Below are 19,247 nucleotides of genomic sequence, written 5' to 3'. Positions count from 1 at the left end.
TATGGCATTGGGGGTGAGTTGGAGGTTTGGATTAGGCGTTGGCTGGCTGGAAGAAGACAGAGGGTAGTAGTTGATTGCAAAGTTTCTTCATGGAGTGCCGTCACTAGCGGTGTTCCGCAAGGATCTGTTTTGGGACCATTGCTGTTTGTCATTTTTATAAATGACCTGGAAGAGGGGTTAGAAGGTTGGGTGAGCAAGTTTGCGGATGATACGAAAGTTGGTGGAGTTGTTGACAGTGAGGAAGGATGTGTCAGGTTACAGCGGGATATAGATAAGCTGCAGAACTGGGCAGAACGGTGGCAAATGGAGTTCAATGTAGGTAAGTATGAGTTGATTCACTTTGGTAAGAGTAACAAAAAGATGGGGTACTGGGTTAATGGTCGGATACTTGGTAGTGTGGATGAGCAGAGGGATCTTGGTGTCCATGTACACAGATCTCTGAAAGTTGCCACCCAGGTAAATAGTGCGGTGAAGGAGGCATATGGCGTACTGGCTTTTATTGGTAGAGGAATTGAGTTCCGGAACCCTGAGGTCATGTTGCAGTTTTATAAGACTCTGGTGCAGCCTCATCTGGAGTATTGTGTGCAGTTTTGGTCGCCATACTATTGGAAGGATGTGGAGGCACTGGAACGGGTTCAGAGGAGGTTTACCAGGATGTTGCCTGGTATGGTAGGAAGATTGTGTGAGGAAAGGCTGAGGCACTTGGGGTTGTTTTCATTGGAGAAAAGAAGGTTTAGGGGTGACTTGATAGAGATGTACAAGATGATTAGGGGTTTAGATAGGGTTGACTGTGAGAACCTTTTTCCACGTATGGAGTCAGCTATTACGAGGGAGCATAGCTTTAAATTAAGGAGTGGTAGGTATAGGACAGATGTTAGGGGTAGGTTCTTTACTCAGCGAGTCGTGAGTTCATGGAATGCCCTGCCAGTAGCAGTGGTGGACTCTCCCTCTTTATGGGCATTTAAGCGGGCATTGCATAGGCATATGGAGAATAGTGGGCTCGTGTAGGTTAGGTGGGCTTGGATCGGCGCAACATCGAGGCTTGTACTGCGCTGTATTCTTCTATGTTCTATGTACATCATGTGGTCCTGGTGAACTTGATTCAACACAGACAAATTGAAAGATGGTCAAGGTTTGTTCCTGATGTATCAAAAATACTCACTATCAAACAAACAAACAAACAAACCAGTCTTTTCCCTGATTCTCCTACATTGATGAACAATTCCACTACTTCTTCTATATCCCCACTGGTTGTGAGACTTGTTTCTTGGTGCATGGTCAGAATATGTGAGTCACGCCTGATCGGTTTACTTCTCTTGTCCTATACCTTTAGAAAAGGCAGAGGTTCCCTGTAAAGTCTGACCAGGTAAACATTCAAAATTCAGGGCAGAAGATAGTAATGGTCTGAGAGTTAGTCACTAAACAGAAAAATATTGGAATGTCTGGTAAAAACAAACAAACATTCACTTGCAGCAATACAATCTCTTTCGCATGAAACACTTCTCTTTTTTTTAGTAGTTTTATAAAAACACAAAAGACACTTATGCCAGTTCTTGCATTTTTAACCACGAGGAGCAAATCCTTTGGCCTCAAATCCCCTTTAATAAAATTTTAATCTGGGTTTAACCTCAAAAGAACAGCCCATTAACCTACAAAGAGTTGCAGAGAAAAAGAAACAAGTGTTTCGGAAATATGTGCTCAAAGAGACTAACCCATTTCAACTCCATCCTACCAAATGCCAGGCCCCCATGCAGCCATGCCCTAGCACACAACTAGAAAACCAGAAATGGTTGTCAGTGAATATTTAACATGGGGTGGAAATTATTTAGAATCGAGAGAAGGGTAGGTGAATATATACGGCAAAACATGTTTCAGGTGAAGAATGCAGCAGGAAGGGATTTGGCTTACCTTGCCTACTTCCTTCGCGAGATGTGCCTTCAGTAAGACTAGGAGTAAAGAGGCAGATTGTGTGCTGGGACCCAGGGCTGCTCTGTATCAGCAGCGTCTGACAGTATTGCACCACATTTGCACAAATCTGAAAAGACAGAAACAAGAACTACTGTTTACATCAATGTACACCCTCAACTGAGTAACCAGAAAATAATAGAAGCTTCTGTCATTTACCAACCATTGCTCCAGTTGTAGTTTAAGATTTCTCTCAACATTCAGTCTTGTGAACTGCAAAAAATGCGATTTAAATAAAGCTGTCTGACACTCCTCGAAATGGAAGTTACTTCTAATGTATGAAGCACTCCAAATGTTTATTAATATTATTTTAGCAGTTACCCACCCACCATATTATTCAATTTTGAAAGGCAAAGCAAAGGAAATCAAGTCCCCATTGGTATTAATTTTATTCACAATTAGTAAACTTAGAAACAGAAAATAAAACAGTAAAATACTTTATTTGTGGATAAGCAGATTTAAAACAATAAGTGCTATATTCAATTTCAATAAAGTCTCCTAGGAAACATCACATTAACAACTGAAACCATAAAATAACCACACTGTCATCCAGATATAGTCTCCTGACATACAGCCAGGAATTTCTAAAGAACCAACTATTTTTTCACATTAATCCCACACAGGTTTTGCAAGGTTAAATGGGACCAAGTGGATAGCTCTTTCCAAACGTAGACCAATGCATGACAGCTGAATGATCTATTTCTGCTCTCAATTTAAAATTGCTTGCACGTCTGAAATAGGAAGATCCTAACACATGCCTCTAAAATGGTGTTGGGTGGGTTGGTTCCCGACAACTGCCAGCAATACAAAATATACTTGTGAAAGTATATCTGCTGTGAAACTGTAAGTCAACATTTACTAACACAGCCAGCTAAGTTGGTTCAAGGTCGGTTGGGATTACAGGGAGCACCAGCAACTATTCACTGTCTTTCTCCACATATTCTGTTCAGACTAAGTGTGCAGCAATGTATCTGTTCTGGGTTAAAAGCTTTAATCATTGTTATTGCTGCACAAACATAAGCTGATAGGAGAATATATCCAATTCTTCAAATGAATGATAGTTGAATGATACAAAAAAAAGTTTACCAACTTTTCTCAAATTCTTCTTCATGTGCCCCTTCTACAAAGCATGAAAGTCTTGCAGTTTTCATAAACAATCTCCTGGATCTGATTTGAAGTTTACCTGTTGCACAGCTAGTTCCATTTCATCCTTCTTGCTCATTCCGCTGACCTGAGTGCCATCCTGTTGTTTCTTCACTTCGTGAAGTCGGTCAGAGCCAGTGAATCGGCTGAGCAAGCCCAAGCACTGGCGCTGGAAATCACAAAAAATACAAATCATCATTGCTGAAAACTGTATTCACTGAACATAAAGTGCCTCTCAGCAAAATGCGACAATACAGTAAAAACAAACAATATGGAATAACACATTTAAATATTCAACAAGTGCAAAACAAGCAAACACACTTTCATGTTAAACATCTTTAAACCTGTCACAAGCAAAATATTAAATATTGTTCTCAACATATAAAGTATTGAGCAGATGGAATCAGGGCATGAGATGAGCCAGAGGGCAGTCTTCAATACACCTGGAAAAGCACAAACGTCAGTCTAGGTTTCCTAGTGATACTGTTGAAAGTCAGGATACTCTGATCACAATCCAAAGCATGGCTAGCGCTAATGTGGTGTTACAGACTGAGTATTTGGGTGGAGTAAGTATCATTGAATATGCAGTGAGTGTTCAAACGTCCGAACAGAACTGAGTAAATTCAGTTTAACAGGGTTCTCAAGCAATAGCTCCTGGGTTCACATGAATCTGTACAGACAGTGCTGATCTCTGAGCAGTGGGAGATGAATCACAGCAAGCCACAGAGTTTTGAAGTGCACTGAATACAATAGGAATATGTAACATTGTTTGGCACAGCAAAATCGCAGAAATGACAGACAATTTGCGATAATTAGTTGGCATTTCTGTACAAGAAATGTTAATGGACAGCAGAGATATTCCCATTGCTTTCTTTCTTCAAACAACGTTTGAGATCATTTATGTTCAGTTGAATCTCTAAAATGGGCAGCTGGAGCCTTTTTTTTTTAAAAACGTTACCACGACACAACCATCTCGCCAAAGGACAATAATGAACTGCAGAATCAAACTGTAGGTTCTGAACTAGAGTGCTAAATAAGTCAAACAGCAAAAAGCCAAAAAAAAAATGCAGGGAAGGTGAAAATGTAGTTCCAAGGAGAGAGTGAAACATTTTAAAATACAAATTTAAATACCTGGAAACGCCCAATTTGACCCTGAAGTTCCATGGTAGTCCCATCATTACCATCCATTTCTATCACTCTTATCACACCTGAAAATAAACATACATTACAACCAATACTCTCCTCCTCTCTTATGAATACCTCAATTGTTAAGGCTATCCAGGATCCACAGGCAATATCTAGTACATTGCCCGCACTCCTTTTGTAAAGTTGGAATGTATTGTCAACAAGTCAATTGGCCACAAAAGGCACATGTGGCCCCTACTCCTGAAAGTGAAGGACGTGCTAAATCAACTTTGTTAGTAATGGTTGAGAGATGAATCAAAAGTTCCCACCAGGTTTTAGTATGGGAATAGAAAAGCTCAAGTCACTGTATCAACTTGCTTGTTGAGCCTAATTATAGAATTTCAACAGCAATCTCTGGTGAGATTGACTGAGCACAGATTACAACTCAAACTGAGGACTATGGCCCCTGTCACTTAATACCAGAATAATTGATGCCCTCATCACCCAGGCCATCAGGGTAAAGAATTGACGGTTAGTGGCGAAATCTGCAGAATCTGAAACCTAAGGCACAGACGTGAAATGAACAGGCAAACAACCAAGGAAAAGTCTTGGAACAAGTACAGTTCTTACATTACCATTTCTTACCTGGTAAAGCTGCCTTGCTTATGATGCCTGTCAAAAGTGCCAACTCCTTCAGGGACGTTGCAGTTAACTCCTGGCAGCGCAGGATAGCCTGGATGGGATCTGAATGGGCAATTAGAAACTGCAGCACCTGCAGGGAGGGAAAAAAGACCATTCCAGTCTCTCCTACAAGGAAAAACACCCTTTCAGCATTCACCCGGTTTTCTTAGGATCTTAAATTTCAATGAAATCACCTTTTATTCTTTAAGCTCTCAGGATATAGTCCTAGCTTGTCCAACCCGTCCTCATAACATGGCCAAACTAAGTTGAGCTGCATGGTCTTTTACCTGGGTAGAGGAATCCAGAACGAGAGGGTATAGGTTTTGAGTGAGAGCGGAAAAGTTTAAAAGGGATCCTTCACATGGAGCATGCATAGACTGAGCTGCCAGAGGAAATGGAGGAGGCTGGTACAATTACAACATTTAAGAGGCATTTGGATGGGTATACGAATAGGAAGGGTTTAGAGGGATTTAGGACAAGTGCTAGCAAATAGGATTAAATTAATTTAGGATATCTAATCGGCATGGATGAGTTGGACCAAAGGGTCTGCTTCTGTGTTGTATGTCTCTGACTCTGCCCTGGAATGCTCCTTACAAACACGTTTACATCCACTCTTAAATAAGGAGCACAAAACTGTGCACATATGCTAGATGCAGTCTCACTAATACACTGTACAAACTGCAGCTAAACATCCCTACTTTTACACTCCACTCCCCTTGTAATAAACAACATTATTACATCACCTGGTGGACCTTTTTGATTCATGTACCAGGATATTGTGATCCCTCCATATCTTGGAGTTCTAGTTCACTAATTTGCTGCTTTTCTATTCTTCCTACTAAAGTAGACAAGCTCATATTTACTCACATCATGTGATCTACTGAATATTGCCCAGTCACCTACTCAACCCTTTACGACTGTATGCCTGGAGTCAAATGGAGGCAATTTGCACACAGCAAACCTCCACAAACAGCAGCATAATCACCAGGTAAACTTCAGTAATGTTGATTAAGAGGAAAATATTACACCAGAGAGAATTCGCTCTCTCTCCTTCAAATTGTCAGAGGATCTTTCACATCATCTGCAGAGCAAAATGACTCACTCAAACGACACTCCCTCAATATTTCACTGAAGTATCAGCTGAGAAGATCAGGATTCAAGTCCCACACTAGAGATTAGAGATAAAATTAAGTACATTGAGCCATGGCTGATACTCATTTCAGCTAAACAGCCAGCTCGGCTGCTACAGGATCATACATCAGATTTGAAACAGATGTATTTTATTTTTAATGAAGATTTATGAATGCCTTTCACATGTCTGATTTTTTCTTCCACTGAATTTTTATCCTCAAATGCAATTCTGCACTCTAAAAGAATTTTTTTCTGGTGTGTTCCTCCACAAGGTGCCAACCATTGGCTATTGGCGCAGTGAGAATGCTTCCTCCATGAGGCTATGCAGTGAGTGCCAGCAAGCTATTAGACCATGGAGGCATCACAAATGAGAGAGAGTGCCGAGAATGAGTGCTAAAATATTGTGCTTTAACAATTAAGCACACTCTTACACTTCACTGCGTGGTTGATCAGAAAGTTGTTGTTGTTTCTGGACGAGTTACCTGTGCCGCAGCCAACTGGTGCTTCCCCATACTGGAGGTCAATATCACCTGGCAAAGTTGAAGAGCTGGGAGCAGAATCTGGTGATACCGTTCCACAGGGGCCGGGATAAATCCTGATGGGTCTCTTATACAAAACATACTGTGGAAGAAGAAAACATGCTAAAGGTACTGTATTGAAGTGGCCTAGTAATGACTTAGAAGAAAATATGCATAGCATACTGAAGTGAAGGAGGACCGTACTGCATCTATACTTATACTCAAAGCACTCCCGTCTTCTACAATGAAGATTTGAGTGACCAATCATGTTAAAACAGCAAAATTCCTTGGTTAACACATCGAAAAGCCATTCAGCTGCAAGTGGTTCCAGCTGGTAACACGGTTTATCCAGAATGCACCATTACTCAAGATTGGCTGAGAGAGGTATCTCAGTTCAAGATTCAAATGCAGGCATTTCTAGTCAAACAGATGGACTGGTTTACTCTCAGGTGTTACTCTTTGATGCTCTGGGGTCTTCTAGCCAATTGTGACTGAAGTCAGCAGACTCCAGACAGGCCAGAAATTGACCAGGCTTCTGACGGACGTGATGGCTAATTACAACATACTGTGGTACATTTACTCATCAGGCATTGATTGGATCAGTGGCATTCATTGATTTCAGAAACAATGTCTACAGTTTACTGTGGGAAGCCAAAAATATTCATTCTCTCACTCACTTTGTTTTACATGGAAATATTCATTAATGTTGCAAAGATTTAACTTTTTTTTTATATGCAAGGAACTATTTTCTAAATGCGGAGAAAATTCAGAAATCTGAAGTGCAAAGGGATTTGGGAGTCCCAGTCCAGCTTTCTCTTAAGATTAACTTGCAGATTGAATTGGTAGTTAGGAAGGCAAATTCAATGTTAGCATTTATTTCAAGAGGAAATTACAGGAATGTACTTTTGAGGCTTTGAGAGGCTCTGGTCAGACCACATTTAGAATACTGTGAGCAATACTGGGTCCCATTTCTCGGGAAGGATGTACTGGCCCTGGAGTGGGTCCAGAGAAGGTTCACAAAAATGGTCCCTGGAATGGAAGGCTTAACACATGAGGAATGTTTCAGGACTCTGGGGTCTATTCTCGATGGAGTATAAAAGTATAAGGGAGAGATCTAATTGAAACTTACAGAATGCTGAAAGGTCTGGACAAATTAGACACTAGGAAGATGTTTCCATTGGTCGGAGAGACTAGGACATGAGGGAACAACCTTAGAGTAAAGGGAATATCCTTTAAAACGGAGATGAGGAGAAACCTTTTCAGTCAGAGAGTGGTTAATCTATGAAATTCATTGCCAAGAAGGCTGTGGAAGCCAGGTCATGGAGTATATTTAAGACAGAGATAAATGGGTTCTCAATTGTCAAGGAGATCAAAGATTACAGGGAGAAGGTGGGAGAAATGGGGCTGAGGAACGTATCAGCCATGAACGAATGGCCTAATTTCTGCTCCTATGTCTTACAATCTTATGGTCTAAATGCGAGGTCTTGAGCCCAGATTCCATATCCACTCCCAAATATTCACGCTGACAATCTGAGCTTGCAGAGAGCCAGCACTGCAGAACCGAAATGTACTGCTGCTCACAGACCAAAGAAATGTCACTAGTTTTACTTTTATATGTACGTATTTATCTTTTATTCTTTCACAGGATAAGGAAGTGACTGGTTAGGCCCACATTTATTACCTGTCCAGGAATTAGCTTGCGCTTATTACCTGTGTGACTCAGTTTCAGGCCGGTGATCATAGACCTGGCACTGGGACAGGCGCACAATAATGCCTGCTGTCAGAAGTTCCAAAGATCCATGATGGTTCTTGGCCACTCTCGTCAAGAAGGCCTAGTGAATATAATAAACAACAAAAACTTAATGCTGTCAATAAAAATGGTTGCAAGGAGAAAGATTTAGTTGGTGCGAAAAATTCAGCTGAAATGGTATGCAAGAACGAACACAACACATTAACTAGAAACCCGAAGGATTGGCTTCTGCCTACCATGTACACTCAGACTAAAAATGGCCAAATGTACGTCATTGTAGATTTTAATATTGATATACTTCTTCATTTAATTAATTACTACAAGTGAATGAGTTTCTTATCAATTGTGCAATAGGGCTCAAGAGATTAAAGTTAAAAATCACAACACCAGATTATAGCAACAGGTTTATTTGGAAGCACTAGCTTTCAGAGCACTGATCCTTCATCAGGAAGGATCAGCTCTCCGAAAACTAGTGCTTCCAAATAAACCTGTTGGACTATAACCTGGTGTTGTGTGATTTTTTTAAACTTTGTCCACCTGAGTCTAACACCGGCATCTTGAAATCTAGATTAAAGTAGTCCAATTTCATTTTTCACTCATATCATAGTGGTCACTTTGGTAGAATATCAGGAAAAATGACCTGCTACTGGACTAATAATCAAAATGAGCTAAAATCCCAATGTAATGGTTTGAAAATTAAAAGGCAGTTTTAAAAAAAAATCTAGAAAAGAAAGCCTACATCAGTAAAAATGACCATACAGCACTGAAATGCTGAAAACCAATGACCATCTCCCAACCAAGTCCTGAATGCCAATCAGAACACAAGCCAAAAACAGAAACTGCAAAGCTGAGGCATAAACATCAGCAATGGTGCATGAGGGGTCAGGTTAACTGAATAAGGAAACTGATATGTAACCTATGATCCAGATTAAAACTCTCTTACTGATAGATCTTTACCATAATTGTAATGAAATGCTTAATCATTTTCAAAGGCTGACATTGCAAATAATATTCTCTTATTATGTTCTCCATTATGTTTCTTATTTAGCCAATTGGTACCAATTAACCACAGGATAATGTTGAGGAAGCCAATGTATTTGACATGGGAGATATGGTTTATTGACACTCAAATGGGTAAAGTTGCCATGACTGGAGCTGCATTACTGATTACAGAGAATGTCACAGCCTCACTGAGAGCGGACACGTCATGGAGGGCTCATCAGTGAGTCCATATGGGTGGGCGTCAGGAAGAAAGTTTATGTTATAGGTTTCCAAATAGCCAATGAGAGCTGGTGGTACACATCTGTAGGCAGATCATGGAAAGATACATTTTTTTTAAAAAAAAATTGTTGTCGTGGGTGATTTTAACTTCAATATTGACTGGGACTCCCTTAGTGCCTGGAGCTTAGATGGGACAGAATTTGTCAGGTACATCCAGAAGGTTTCTTGAAACAATATGTAGATAATCCAACTAGGGAAGCAGCAGTACTAGCATTTCCCAACCTTGCGTTGGGAAATGAGCCTGGCCAAGTGATTGAAGTTACAGTGGGGGAGCATTTTGGGAATAGTAATCACAATTCCGTGACATTTAAGATAGTTATGGATAAGGATAAGACTGGTTCATGAGTCAAAGTACTAAATTGGGGAAAGACTGTTTGACAGTAAATTCACATCTGACATACAGGAGCCTTTTAAAGATCAGTTGATCAGAGTTCAGGACCAACATAATTCAGGAACCCTGGATGAAAAGATATATTGAAAGTTTAATCAAAAAGAAAAATGAAGCATATGTAAGGTTTAGGAAACTGAAATCAGACATAGCTCTTGAGGAAAGGAAATAAAGCAGGAAATCACTTATAAAAGGAATTAGGAGGAATAGAACAGGCCATGAGATGTCCATGGCAAGTAGGATTAAAGGAGAATCCCAAGACATTTTATATGCATATGAGGAGCAAGAGGGTAACTAGGTCCACTCAAGGACAGACTATGATCAGGCAGAGAATAGAGGGATATGGACCATATGCAGACAGATGGGATTAGTTTAGAATGTTATCATGGTCAGCACAGACATGGTGGGCGAAAGGGACCATTTCCTGTGTTGTACTATGTTCTATATACACCTGTAGTAACTAATGCCTTACTGTAATGCTTGGATCAGGGTCTGGAACCTGAAATTGTAATGTGTCCTATTCTCACTGTTGACAGCTATTATCTGAAGACAATTCAATCCCATTAGGGAGCCAACGGAGCAGAAGAGAGGCCATACACACACACACACACACACACACAAAAAACTTGCCATCTTGGATTCATAAAGGTATAAGGCTTTCAGTAACGGTGGTTTGGGACTGAGCATGCTCTGAAGGACGGGGTCATCCTGGACCAAACTATCTGTTAGAGTTTTGAGGTAGCCGCTGTTGGAAAGGTAGTACAGCCACTGTTGGTGTTTGTCAATAGCCACAATCCGATCCAGCACGGCCAGCGCCAGCATCTGAAACAGAAAAAAAAACAATTTATCAAAAAGAGTCCTGTCGGGCAGTGGTGAAATAAGTTCATGGATTAGAGACACAGGTCTAAGTGTCACTTCAGTTCAACCCTCCTCAGGACAAAGCAAACAGTGCATAGTTGACACAGGTTCACCTCAGATGGAAAGAAGGTGCTTTATAACTTTGATCACTTGGACTGGGCTTCATTAAGTAAAACAGCAAAGAGGATCAGAGAGCAATTTTCAGCTTTTTTTGGAATTAGTGTATCTAGTTTTTCATCTCTCAGAAGATCACATGGTTTTAGGTGGGATTAAGAGTATACGCTATGTTGGACATGGCATCACAGTTGTGGAGGGCAAGCTGTAAGGATTACAGGGCTTATTCCTGTTATTCACCTCGTAAACCTGTCAGAGATTCCTTTTGTCCATTTTCACCCAGATCAAGGAAGGTGACATGGACTGTGTGTACCAGCAGCTGTCTGGAACCATAACCTGAGAAGTCATTTCTTCTCCATGGCCCAAGAATCAAGGAGGATGTCACAGGCATCACAGCAAAGTCCAACAATTACTATCCACACATTATGGTAGGAAACATGAAGCAGCAATCTGGAACCCAGGTTGTCTTTCCCTTCCTAATCACAAGGTGCTGCAAGGAACAGCAATGTCCTTTCTGCCACCCTGGATAAGATTTGTTAATTGGGCCGAGAATGGGAATTATTTGCATTTGTTGAGTCGCTATCTAGGCCCATATAGATTGCTGATCCCCAGTTATCCCAGACAAGGTGGTGGTGGTGAGCTGCAGCAAACCTTAAGGTCAATGTATACCCACAATGCACCAAGGAAGGGTACTCTAGGGCTTTGACCCAGCAACAGTGAAGGATCCACAATTTACTTCCAACAGAGAACACCACGTGGTTTGGAGGAGAACTTTCAGATGCTGGTGTCCCAGGTATTTGCTGCCCTAATCCTGAAAAGTGATATAGGTGGCTGTTTGAAAGGTTTTATGGAAGGATCCTTAGTGAAGTACTGCAGTACCTCTCATAAATGTAGCACACTGATGGCTCAGTACATCGGTGATGAAGGTGGTTCTCAATCAAATGGGCTACTTTGTCCTGGAAGGTGTCAAGTTTCCTGGGTGTTATTTGTGCAGCACTCATCCAGACAAGTGAAAGGTATCCATGACAAGGCTATCTTGCACCTTGTCGATGGCTGACAGGTTCTGGGGAGAGTAGCTCTGACCTATTCTTGTATTCAAGGTATTTATATGGCTGGTCCAGTCTGTGGAATAGGAAGGGGTGATGGTTGGAGATGCTCATTGTCTAGTACTGAAGTAGCAAAGAACATTCATGCCACACATCAGTCTAAGCCTCAATGTTATCTAAGTCTTGCTTCAGTACATGTAAAGTTACAAACAGAACTAAACATTGAGCAATTGTAAGCAAGCATCCCCACTTCTGGGAGAGGGAAGGTCATTACTGAAGCTACCAAAGATGGTTGGCCAAGAATACTAACCTGAGGAACTCTTGCAGTGATGTCCTGAGACAGAAGTGATTCACCTCCAACAACAACTACCTTTGTTTGTACTACTTTAACTAAACTGCTGGAATTGAGCTCTTTAGTCCATTATTTGGAGCAAGGTTGTATTAAGATCAGGAGCTGCATAGTCCTTGCAGAACCCAAACTGAACACTAATGTGTAGAGATTACTCCTTACCAACGAAGAGTAGTTATTCCTTTGCACGTGCTGTTTCATAGAACATATCATTGCCTGCTATCACTTTGCTGTCGATCAAGACAGTAGATTGGTAGGACATTACTGGTCAGGGTGAATTTGTCCTGTTTTCTTGGAACAGGACAGACCTGGCCAACCTTTCAGAGTTAGGTAGATCACAGTGCATGGTTCAGAGTACACCTACTTTTAAAGCAAGTCCTTAGTGCTATTGCTGGAATATTATCAAGACCGTTGCAATACCCAGTGCCTTCAGCTGTTTCTTGATATGTCATGGAGAGATATTAGTTTAAGACTAGCATCTGTGATGCTGCAACCCCAGAGGACCAGGACTTCTGGATGAAGACGGATGCAAATACTCCAGCCTTCTCTTTTGCCTTGCCATGCTGGGCTTCCCCATTGTTAAGGATGGGGATATTAGCCAGCCACCTCCTACTGTGAGATGTTTAACTGTGCACCACCATTCACAACTGGAGAGAGCAGACTGCAGAGAGGAGACCAGATAGTTTGGTTATGGATTGGTTACTCCGAATGAATATTGCTTCCACTGTTTTCACACAAGTGTCTTATGTTGTTACTTCATCAGGTTGATACTCATTTTAGGCATGCCTTGTGCAGCTCCTGGCACGTACTCCTTCACTCTCCACTGAACTAGGGTTGATCCCTTGGCAAAATGGTAATGGGAATATGCCAAGCCATGAGGTGACAAATAATGGGCGAAAATAATTCCGCTGCTGCTGATGACCTACAGCATCTCATGCATGCACAGTTTTCAGTTGTTACATCTGCTTGAAGTCTGTCCTGGTCAACAACAATACTGCACAGCATGATAAAGGCATCCTGAACACGAAGACTGAACTTCATCTCCACAAGGACTGTGCAGTGGTCACTCCCACTAATACTTTCATTGACAGATGCATGTGACAGAGAGACAAGCAAAGATAAAGTTAAGCAGATTTCTAACTTGGTTCCTTCACCACTTGCTGCAGACTCAGTCTAGCAGCTATGTTCTTCAGAATTCAACCAGGTTAGTCTCCAGTAGTACTCCCGAAAATCTCTTGGTGACAGGCATTGAAGTCCCTCACCCAGAGTATATTCTGCATCCTCAGTGTTTCCACAAAGCAATGTTCAACATGGAGCACTGAGGATTCATCAGAGGAACAGCAGTAGGCAATAAGTGGCAAGAGATTTCCTTGCCCATATTTGACCTGGTACCATGAGACTTCATTGATCCAGAGTCAATGTTGAGGACTCCTGGGACAAGCCCATCCCTCCTAAGTTTACCGCTATGCTTCCACGGCTGATGTGTGTCTTGCCGGTGGGATACAATATGGATACTGATGGTGTTACCTGGTAGGTTCTGTAAAAGGTATGAATCATTATAATTATGTAAGGCTGTTGCTTGAACTGTCTTTGAGACAGCTCTGGATTAGAGTGGTGCTGGAAAAGCACAGCAGTTCAGGCAGCATCCGAGCAGGAAAATCTATGTTTCAGGCAAAAGCCCTTCATCAGACTCCTGATGAAGGGTTTTTGTCCAAAACGTCGATATTCCTGCTCCTCGGATGCTGCCTGAACTGCTGTGCTTTTCCAGCACCACTCTAATCCAGAATCTGGTTTCCAGCATCTGCAGTCATTGTTTTTACCTTTGAGACAGCTCTCCCAATGTTGGAACAAGCCCCACAGTAGTTAGAAAGGAGGACAGTGCAGGTTTGAAAGGACTGGGTTTGCTATCATTGTTTCCTATGCCTCTGTTGATGCCAAGCAGTCCACTTTTCTTTAGGCTTTGAAGTTAAGAGTTAACCACATTGCTCTGGAGTTACATGATTTTATTGAATTCAAATTCTGCCATATGCCACTGTGGGAATTGAACCCATACCTCCAGAACACTAGCCTAAGATTTTGAATTACTTGCCTTCTGACAATACCATCACATTACCTCCTCCCCTACATACTACAAGATGTAAAGAACTACTAAACCTATTGGAAGTCTCCATCCCAGCTTTCAGAGGTCAAGATCTTTTTGATATGGAAGTCATAAAGGAATGTTGAAAATGAAATTTTCAAACATTTGCTTTTTAATGAAACACAAGTTACCTCACATGCATACTGTAAATGAATGAAATGTCAGTGTAATGTGGAAGAATCTAATACTGGAATATCGTAACTCTGAGTATTGTATGTGTGCAGATGTTCATACTTACTCGCCCGATTTCATGGCCGTCACAAGCATCTCGACAAACAACCTCCATCAGTGATGCCCCATAACTCTCTATGATATTCATATTGTCTTTTTGAAGTTTAGTGTACTCATCCTCTGGAGCAGTTAGTCTCTCCCACATGGTTTTCTGCCCTGTACCATTCCAAATAAAAACAAAAACACATATCAAATGGACAAACTCTTTACAAACGAGTCCGATTAAAATTTAACCCTCTAACTTGGAGCAGTTTCGTGACCCATCAACTCTAGGACATATCTACTCTAGGATTTATCAACAAGATAGTGTTTTTAAAAAGGCCTGTGCACTTGTGCAGAATGAACTACTGCAGCATTACAGCATTTGAATGTTCTCCACCATTTACTTTTGCCATAGGTACCTGATATGTCCTCCCAAAGTCTGATTGAGTGTTTCAAAACTTGTCAACTCATGATGATTCATCCTGGAATCTGACCACAAATGAAATCTGGATCTCTACAGTCTCCTCACTGTAGAGGGGAATAATTCCTCAAAGCTGTGCCAACACAACTTGGACTGGAATTATCTTGGTATGGCAGGGACCATAATGATGATCCTGAGAGCCAGTAACAATCCTGGCCAGTTGTGGAACACCAGACCATATTTTCTGACGGTCCGGCAAATAAACAGTTACCACTGGAACTCATGACAAATAAACAGAGTTACTTGGAGTTGTCGTCACTGCTGGGGCTATATCCTTGAATACATAGCCATTGGAGTAGACAACTCTCCAAAACAAATATGTGGGGTTTCAGGATACCAAGGTAGTCAGAACCTGGCATGCATAGAGTGGGCTGCTGCAGGGCTGGCCCACGATGGGTCCCTGCACAGGCCAAAGTGTCTGAATAGAAGTGTCTGTTTCTCTTCCTCCCAACCAACTATAAGTCAACAGGGAGGCCACCAGAGTTCATTAGGAGCTTCTGCAATGTTTCACTGGTACAATGGCAGCTGTGGCAGGAAGGGGCCCTTAATTGTCTTTTCGATGAGGGCTATCCACCACTTTCCTCGCTGCTGGTAAAGTATCATAATGACAGGAAAACAAAAGACATTCGACAACAAAGCTGTATATTTCACAGGCCCCACGATCTTCAGGTTGGCCGTTAGGAAGCTGTTAAAATACAGGCCTTGGAGTGCAGTGGAGCTGACAGGCCAAAGAGAAGATATAGGAAACATTTGTACAGGCCCAAAGAAGACAACTAAAACTGAAGTGGGATGTTAGAAGACACAGGATTGAAGTATAAAGATTACATTTTGTGTAAAATATATAAATCTTGAACAGGTAACTGTCCCCATACATCTGATTATTATCAGATTCCATCCTGAATCTGTTAATTTATGTGATTTTAATCAGAGAAACATGGAGACTATTTATTTTGGAAAGACCAATCAGGGCAGGACATATACACTAAATGGGAAAGCCCTGGAGAGTATTACTGAACAAAGAGATCTTGGAGTGCAGGTTCCGGTTCCTTCAAAGTGGAGGAGTCACAGGATAGTGAAGGCAGCATTTGGTATGTTTTTCTTTTTTGGTCAGAGCACTGAGTATTATAGGAGTTGGGAGATCTTGTTGCAGCTATACAGGGCATTGGTTAGGCCACTTTTGGAATATTGTGTGCAGCTCTGGTCTCCCTCCTATAGGAAAGATGTGAAACTTGGAAGAGTTCAGAAAAGATTTACAAGGATGTTGCCAGGGTTGGAGGGTTTGAGCTAGAGAGCTGAATGGGCTGGGGCTGTTTTCCCTGGAGCATCAGAGGCTGAGGAATGCCATATGGAGGTTTATAAAATCATGAGGGGCATGGGTAGGATAAATAGACAAGATCTTTTCCCTGGGATGGGTGAGTCCAGAACAAGAGGGTATAGGTGAGATGGGAAAGATTTAAAAGGGACCTTATAGAGGGTGGTGTCTGTATGGAATGAGCTGCTAGAGGGAGTGGTGGAGGCTAGTACAATTACAGCATTGAAAAGGCATCTGGATGGGTATATGAATAGGAAGGGTTTAGAGGGATGTGGGCCAAGTACTGGCAAATGGGACTAGATGAATTTGGGATATCTGGTCAGCATGGATGTGTTGGATTGAAAGGTCTGTTTCTGTGCTGTACATCTATGATTGATTGAGGTACTTCTGTGACTGTGTAGGACAGAACTGTCAACCAGAGCTCCTATTCTTCATAAGTGTTTCGTGACCTTTGTTGGAAAATCTGTTCACACACTTCATGGAAAAGCAAGATTGGGGCTTGCTGATAATACCCCTCCATTGTCAAGCAGATTAGGTTTGCCCACCAGTGGTAATTTTGTCAAGAAAGTAGTCATTTGGATACGGTTTGTCATTTGAATTCAAGCAATTGAAAGAAAACAAGAAAAATTCACTTCAGAAGAATAAGACTATGGTGAGTTGATGATACACTATCCTTTCACTTTTGGATTACAGGATTATATCCAGCTAGGACTGGTAAAATATTTATAGTTTGTTCTGGGACTGGACAGAGTGCTTTATTCTACATGGTTTGTACTGTAAATGATCTGAAAGTCACTGATGGAACATAGAGCGAAACACAAAAGGTACCATTCATTAATTCCCTCAAACAAATTAACAGAAAAGGAGGAAAATGATCAAAAGTGCTAATATAAACTTATATTCAAATCATTATATAATTACATACCTGTTTCCAGTGTGTCTGGTTCATCTGGTTTCTGACTCATCTGTAGATAGTATAAAAGCGCTCCATACAGGTGTGCTCTTACACGCTGGAAACCCCCACCTAGCAGCAACAATGCAAGCGTTAGCTCTTTTCTCCATCAGTCACATTATCATAAGATACAGGAATAGGAGCAGGCCGTTTAGCCCATTGTGACCACTCTGCCACTTAATAAGGTCATGCCTAATATAAAATATTGCAGATGCTGGAGTTAATGTTTCAATACGACATTATTCTTATTCATTCTTTGGACATGGCTAATAGCCCAGAAGGCACTTAACAGCCAACCACGTTGCTGTGGGTCTGGAGTCAGATGCAGGTCACAGCAGACTAGGTGAGCATGACAGAATTCCTCCTCTCAGGGCATTAGTGAAGCAAGTAGGTTTTACAAGAATTGACAGTGGTTACATGGCAGCCATTAGGCCAGCTTTTTATCCCAGATTTTTATTAAATACAAATTTCACTTTGTGCAATGGTGGAATTTGAATCAATGCCTCCAGAATATTAGATTGAATTAGTGATGCAGCAAAATTATCATTGTACCCACATCTCTCCACAAGTTCCTGAGCAAAACCATGGACTTGGACTTGCTTTTTTCTTTTCATTACAGCTGATCTGTTGGGGCCTCAACTTGTTTCCTGTCTGTCTCCAATAATCCTCTCCGATCAAAAATCCTTCTATCTCAGCCATCAATATATTTAATGTTACCCTAAGGTAACTGGGCACTAATATAAAATAATCAATAACAAGCCAAAGAAGGAACCTGATGGGAATTTCTTCAGAGAGGTGAAAGTGTCGAACATTCTGCAAATAGGCTAATTGCGACATACGTCATAGAAAGCAATTAAGCGAGACTTGATGCATTCATGAGGCAGAAAAGATTAAAGACATACGAGAGCAAGCTAGTAGTAATTAGCGTACATCAAGCTTCACCTGAAGTAGAAACCTTGATGGAGCAGGCAATGGATTATATCTAATACTTCAATAAGATATCATGTAAGAGAAACTATATTAAAACAATTTAGGGCATGCAAACTAAGGACAAAGCCAGATGTTGACACATTGCTCCAAACTTTATTCAGCAAAGCAAAGAATGGGTGACTTTACCAATGTGGGAGCAGTGACATGAGAGAATCCTACAAGTCCCTCTAGTGGTCTAGCTTGTTAATGACATAACATGTATATGCTTTCAAACACCAAGTCACCATACTGGAGAGGGAAGAGGCAAATGACTTGTGGTAACTTAACCGGAGTCATCACGCCTCAGGTGGCAGACAGGTTGAGAAGAATCCTTCATGATAATTTCACCCAATGCAGTAAGTGAACTCACATTGTTAGCATCACTCTGCATTACAAACCAGCCATCTAGCCAAGTGACCCAACCGACCTAACTACCTTTACATTGAATCTACTGTTGGAGAACAATATTCAGTATCTTCAGTAACAATAAACAATGTATGCCTGTTACAATTGTACCCACAACCAGCTTATGTGGATCCTGACAGTGGACATTAAAAGCAGTGCAAAGTCAATGGAATACATAACACAGCCTTCATGGCCAACGGTCTGCATCCTCACATGCATACAAAAATCAAACTTCCCATGATTTTGGGAGACTTTAGCATAGTGGTATGAGGTCAGGCACAAATTCAAATTTAGTCACAGAAAATTTAAATGCAATCATTAAATCTGGAATTATAAAGCTCTTCTAAGAGACGATATCAATGGCAAACATTATTGACGTAAAAATCCATCTGGCTCACTAATGTCCTTTAGAGAAGGAAACTGCTG

At 41.2% G+C, this 19,247-nt stretch overlaps 1 protein-coding gene across 1 annotated transcript in view; it reads right to left on the bottom strand.

The window, feature by feature from the left end:
* nup205 (nucleoporin 205) overlaps nucleotides 1–19,247 on the bottom strand; it is a 109,399-nt gene that overhangs the window by 6,382 nt on the left and 83,770 nt on the right. The window contains exons 30-38 of the mRNA XM_043708929.1: nucleotides 17,421–17,519; nucleotides 14,728–14,876; nucleotides 10,613–10,804; nucleotides 8,274–8,395; nucleotides 6,528–6,666; nucleotides 4,879–5,005; nucleotides 4,240–4,316; nucleotides 3,149–3,277; nucleotides 1,909–2,035 (exon numbers count right to left, since the gene is read on the bottom strand). Coding sequence (XP_043564864.1) covers nucleotides 1,909–2,035; nucleotides 3,149–3,277; nucleotides 4,240–4,316; nucleotides 4,879–5,005; nucleotides 6,528–6,666; nucleotides 8,274–8,395; nucleotides 10,613–10,804; nucleotides 14,728–14,876; nucleotides 17,421–17,519 — 1,161 coding nt within the window. The remainder of the gene's footprint in view (nucleotides 1–1,908; nucleotides 2,036–3,148; nucleotides 3,278–4,239; nucleotides 4,317–4,878; nucleotides 5,006–6,527; nucleotides 6,667–8,273; nucleotides 8,396–10,612; nucleotides 10,805–14,727; nucleotides 14,877–17,420; nucleotides 17,520–19,247) is intronic.

This window comes from Chiloscyllium plagiosum, chromosome 19 (assembly GCF_004010195.1).
Source record: "Chiloscyllium plagiosum isolate BGI_BamShark_2017 chromosome 19, ASM401019v2, whole genome shotgun sequence".
Lineage (NCBI taxonomy): Eukaryota > Metazoa > Chordata > Chondrichthyes > Orectolobiformes > Hemiscylliidae > Chiloscyllium > Chiloscyllium plagiosum.
The sequence above is the reverse complement of the archived record's forward strand: the minus strand, read 5'-3'. Positions and strand labels throughout refer to the sequence as shown.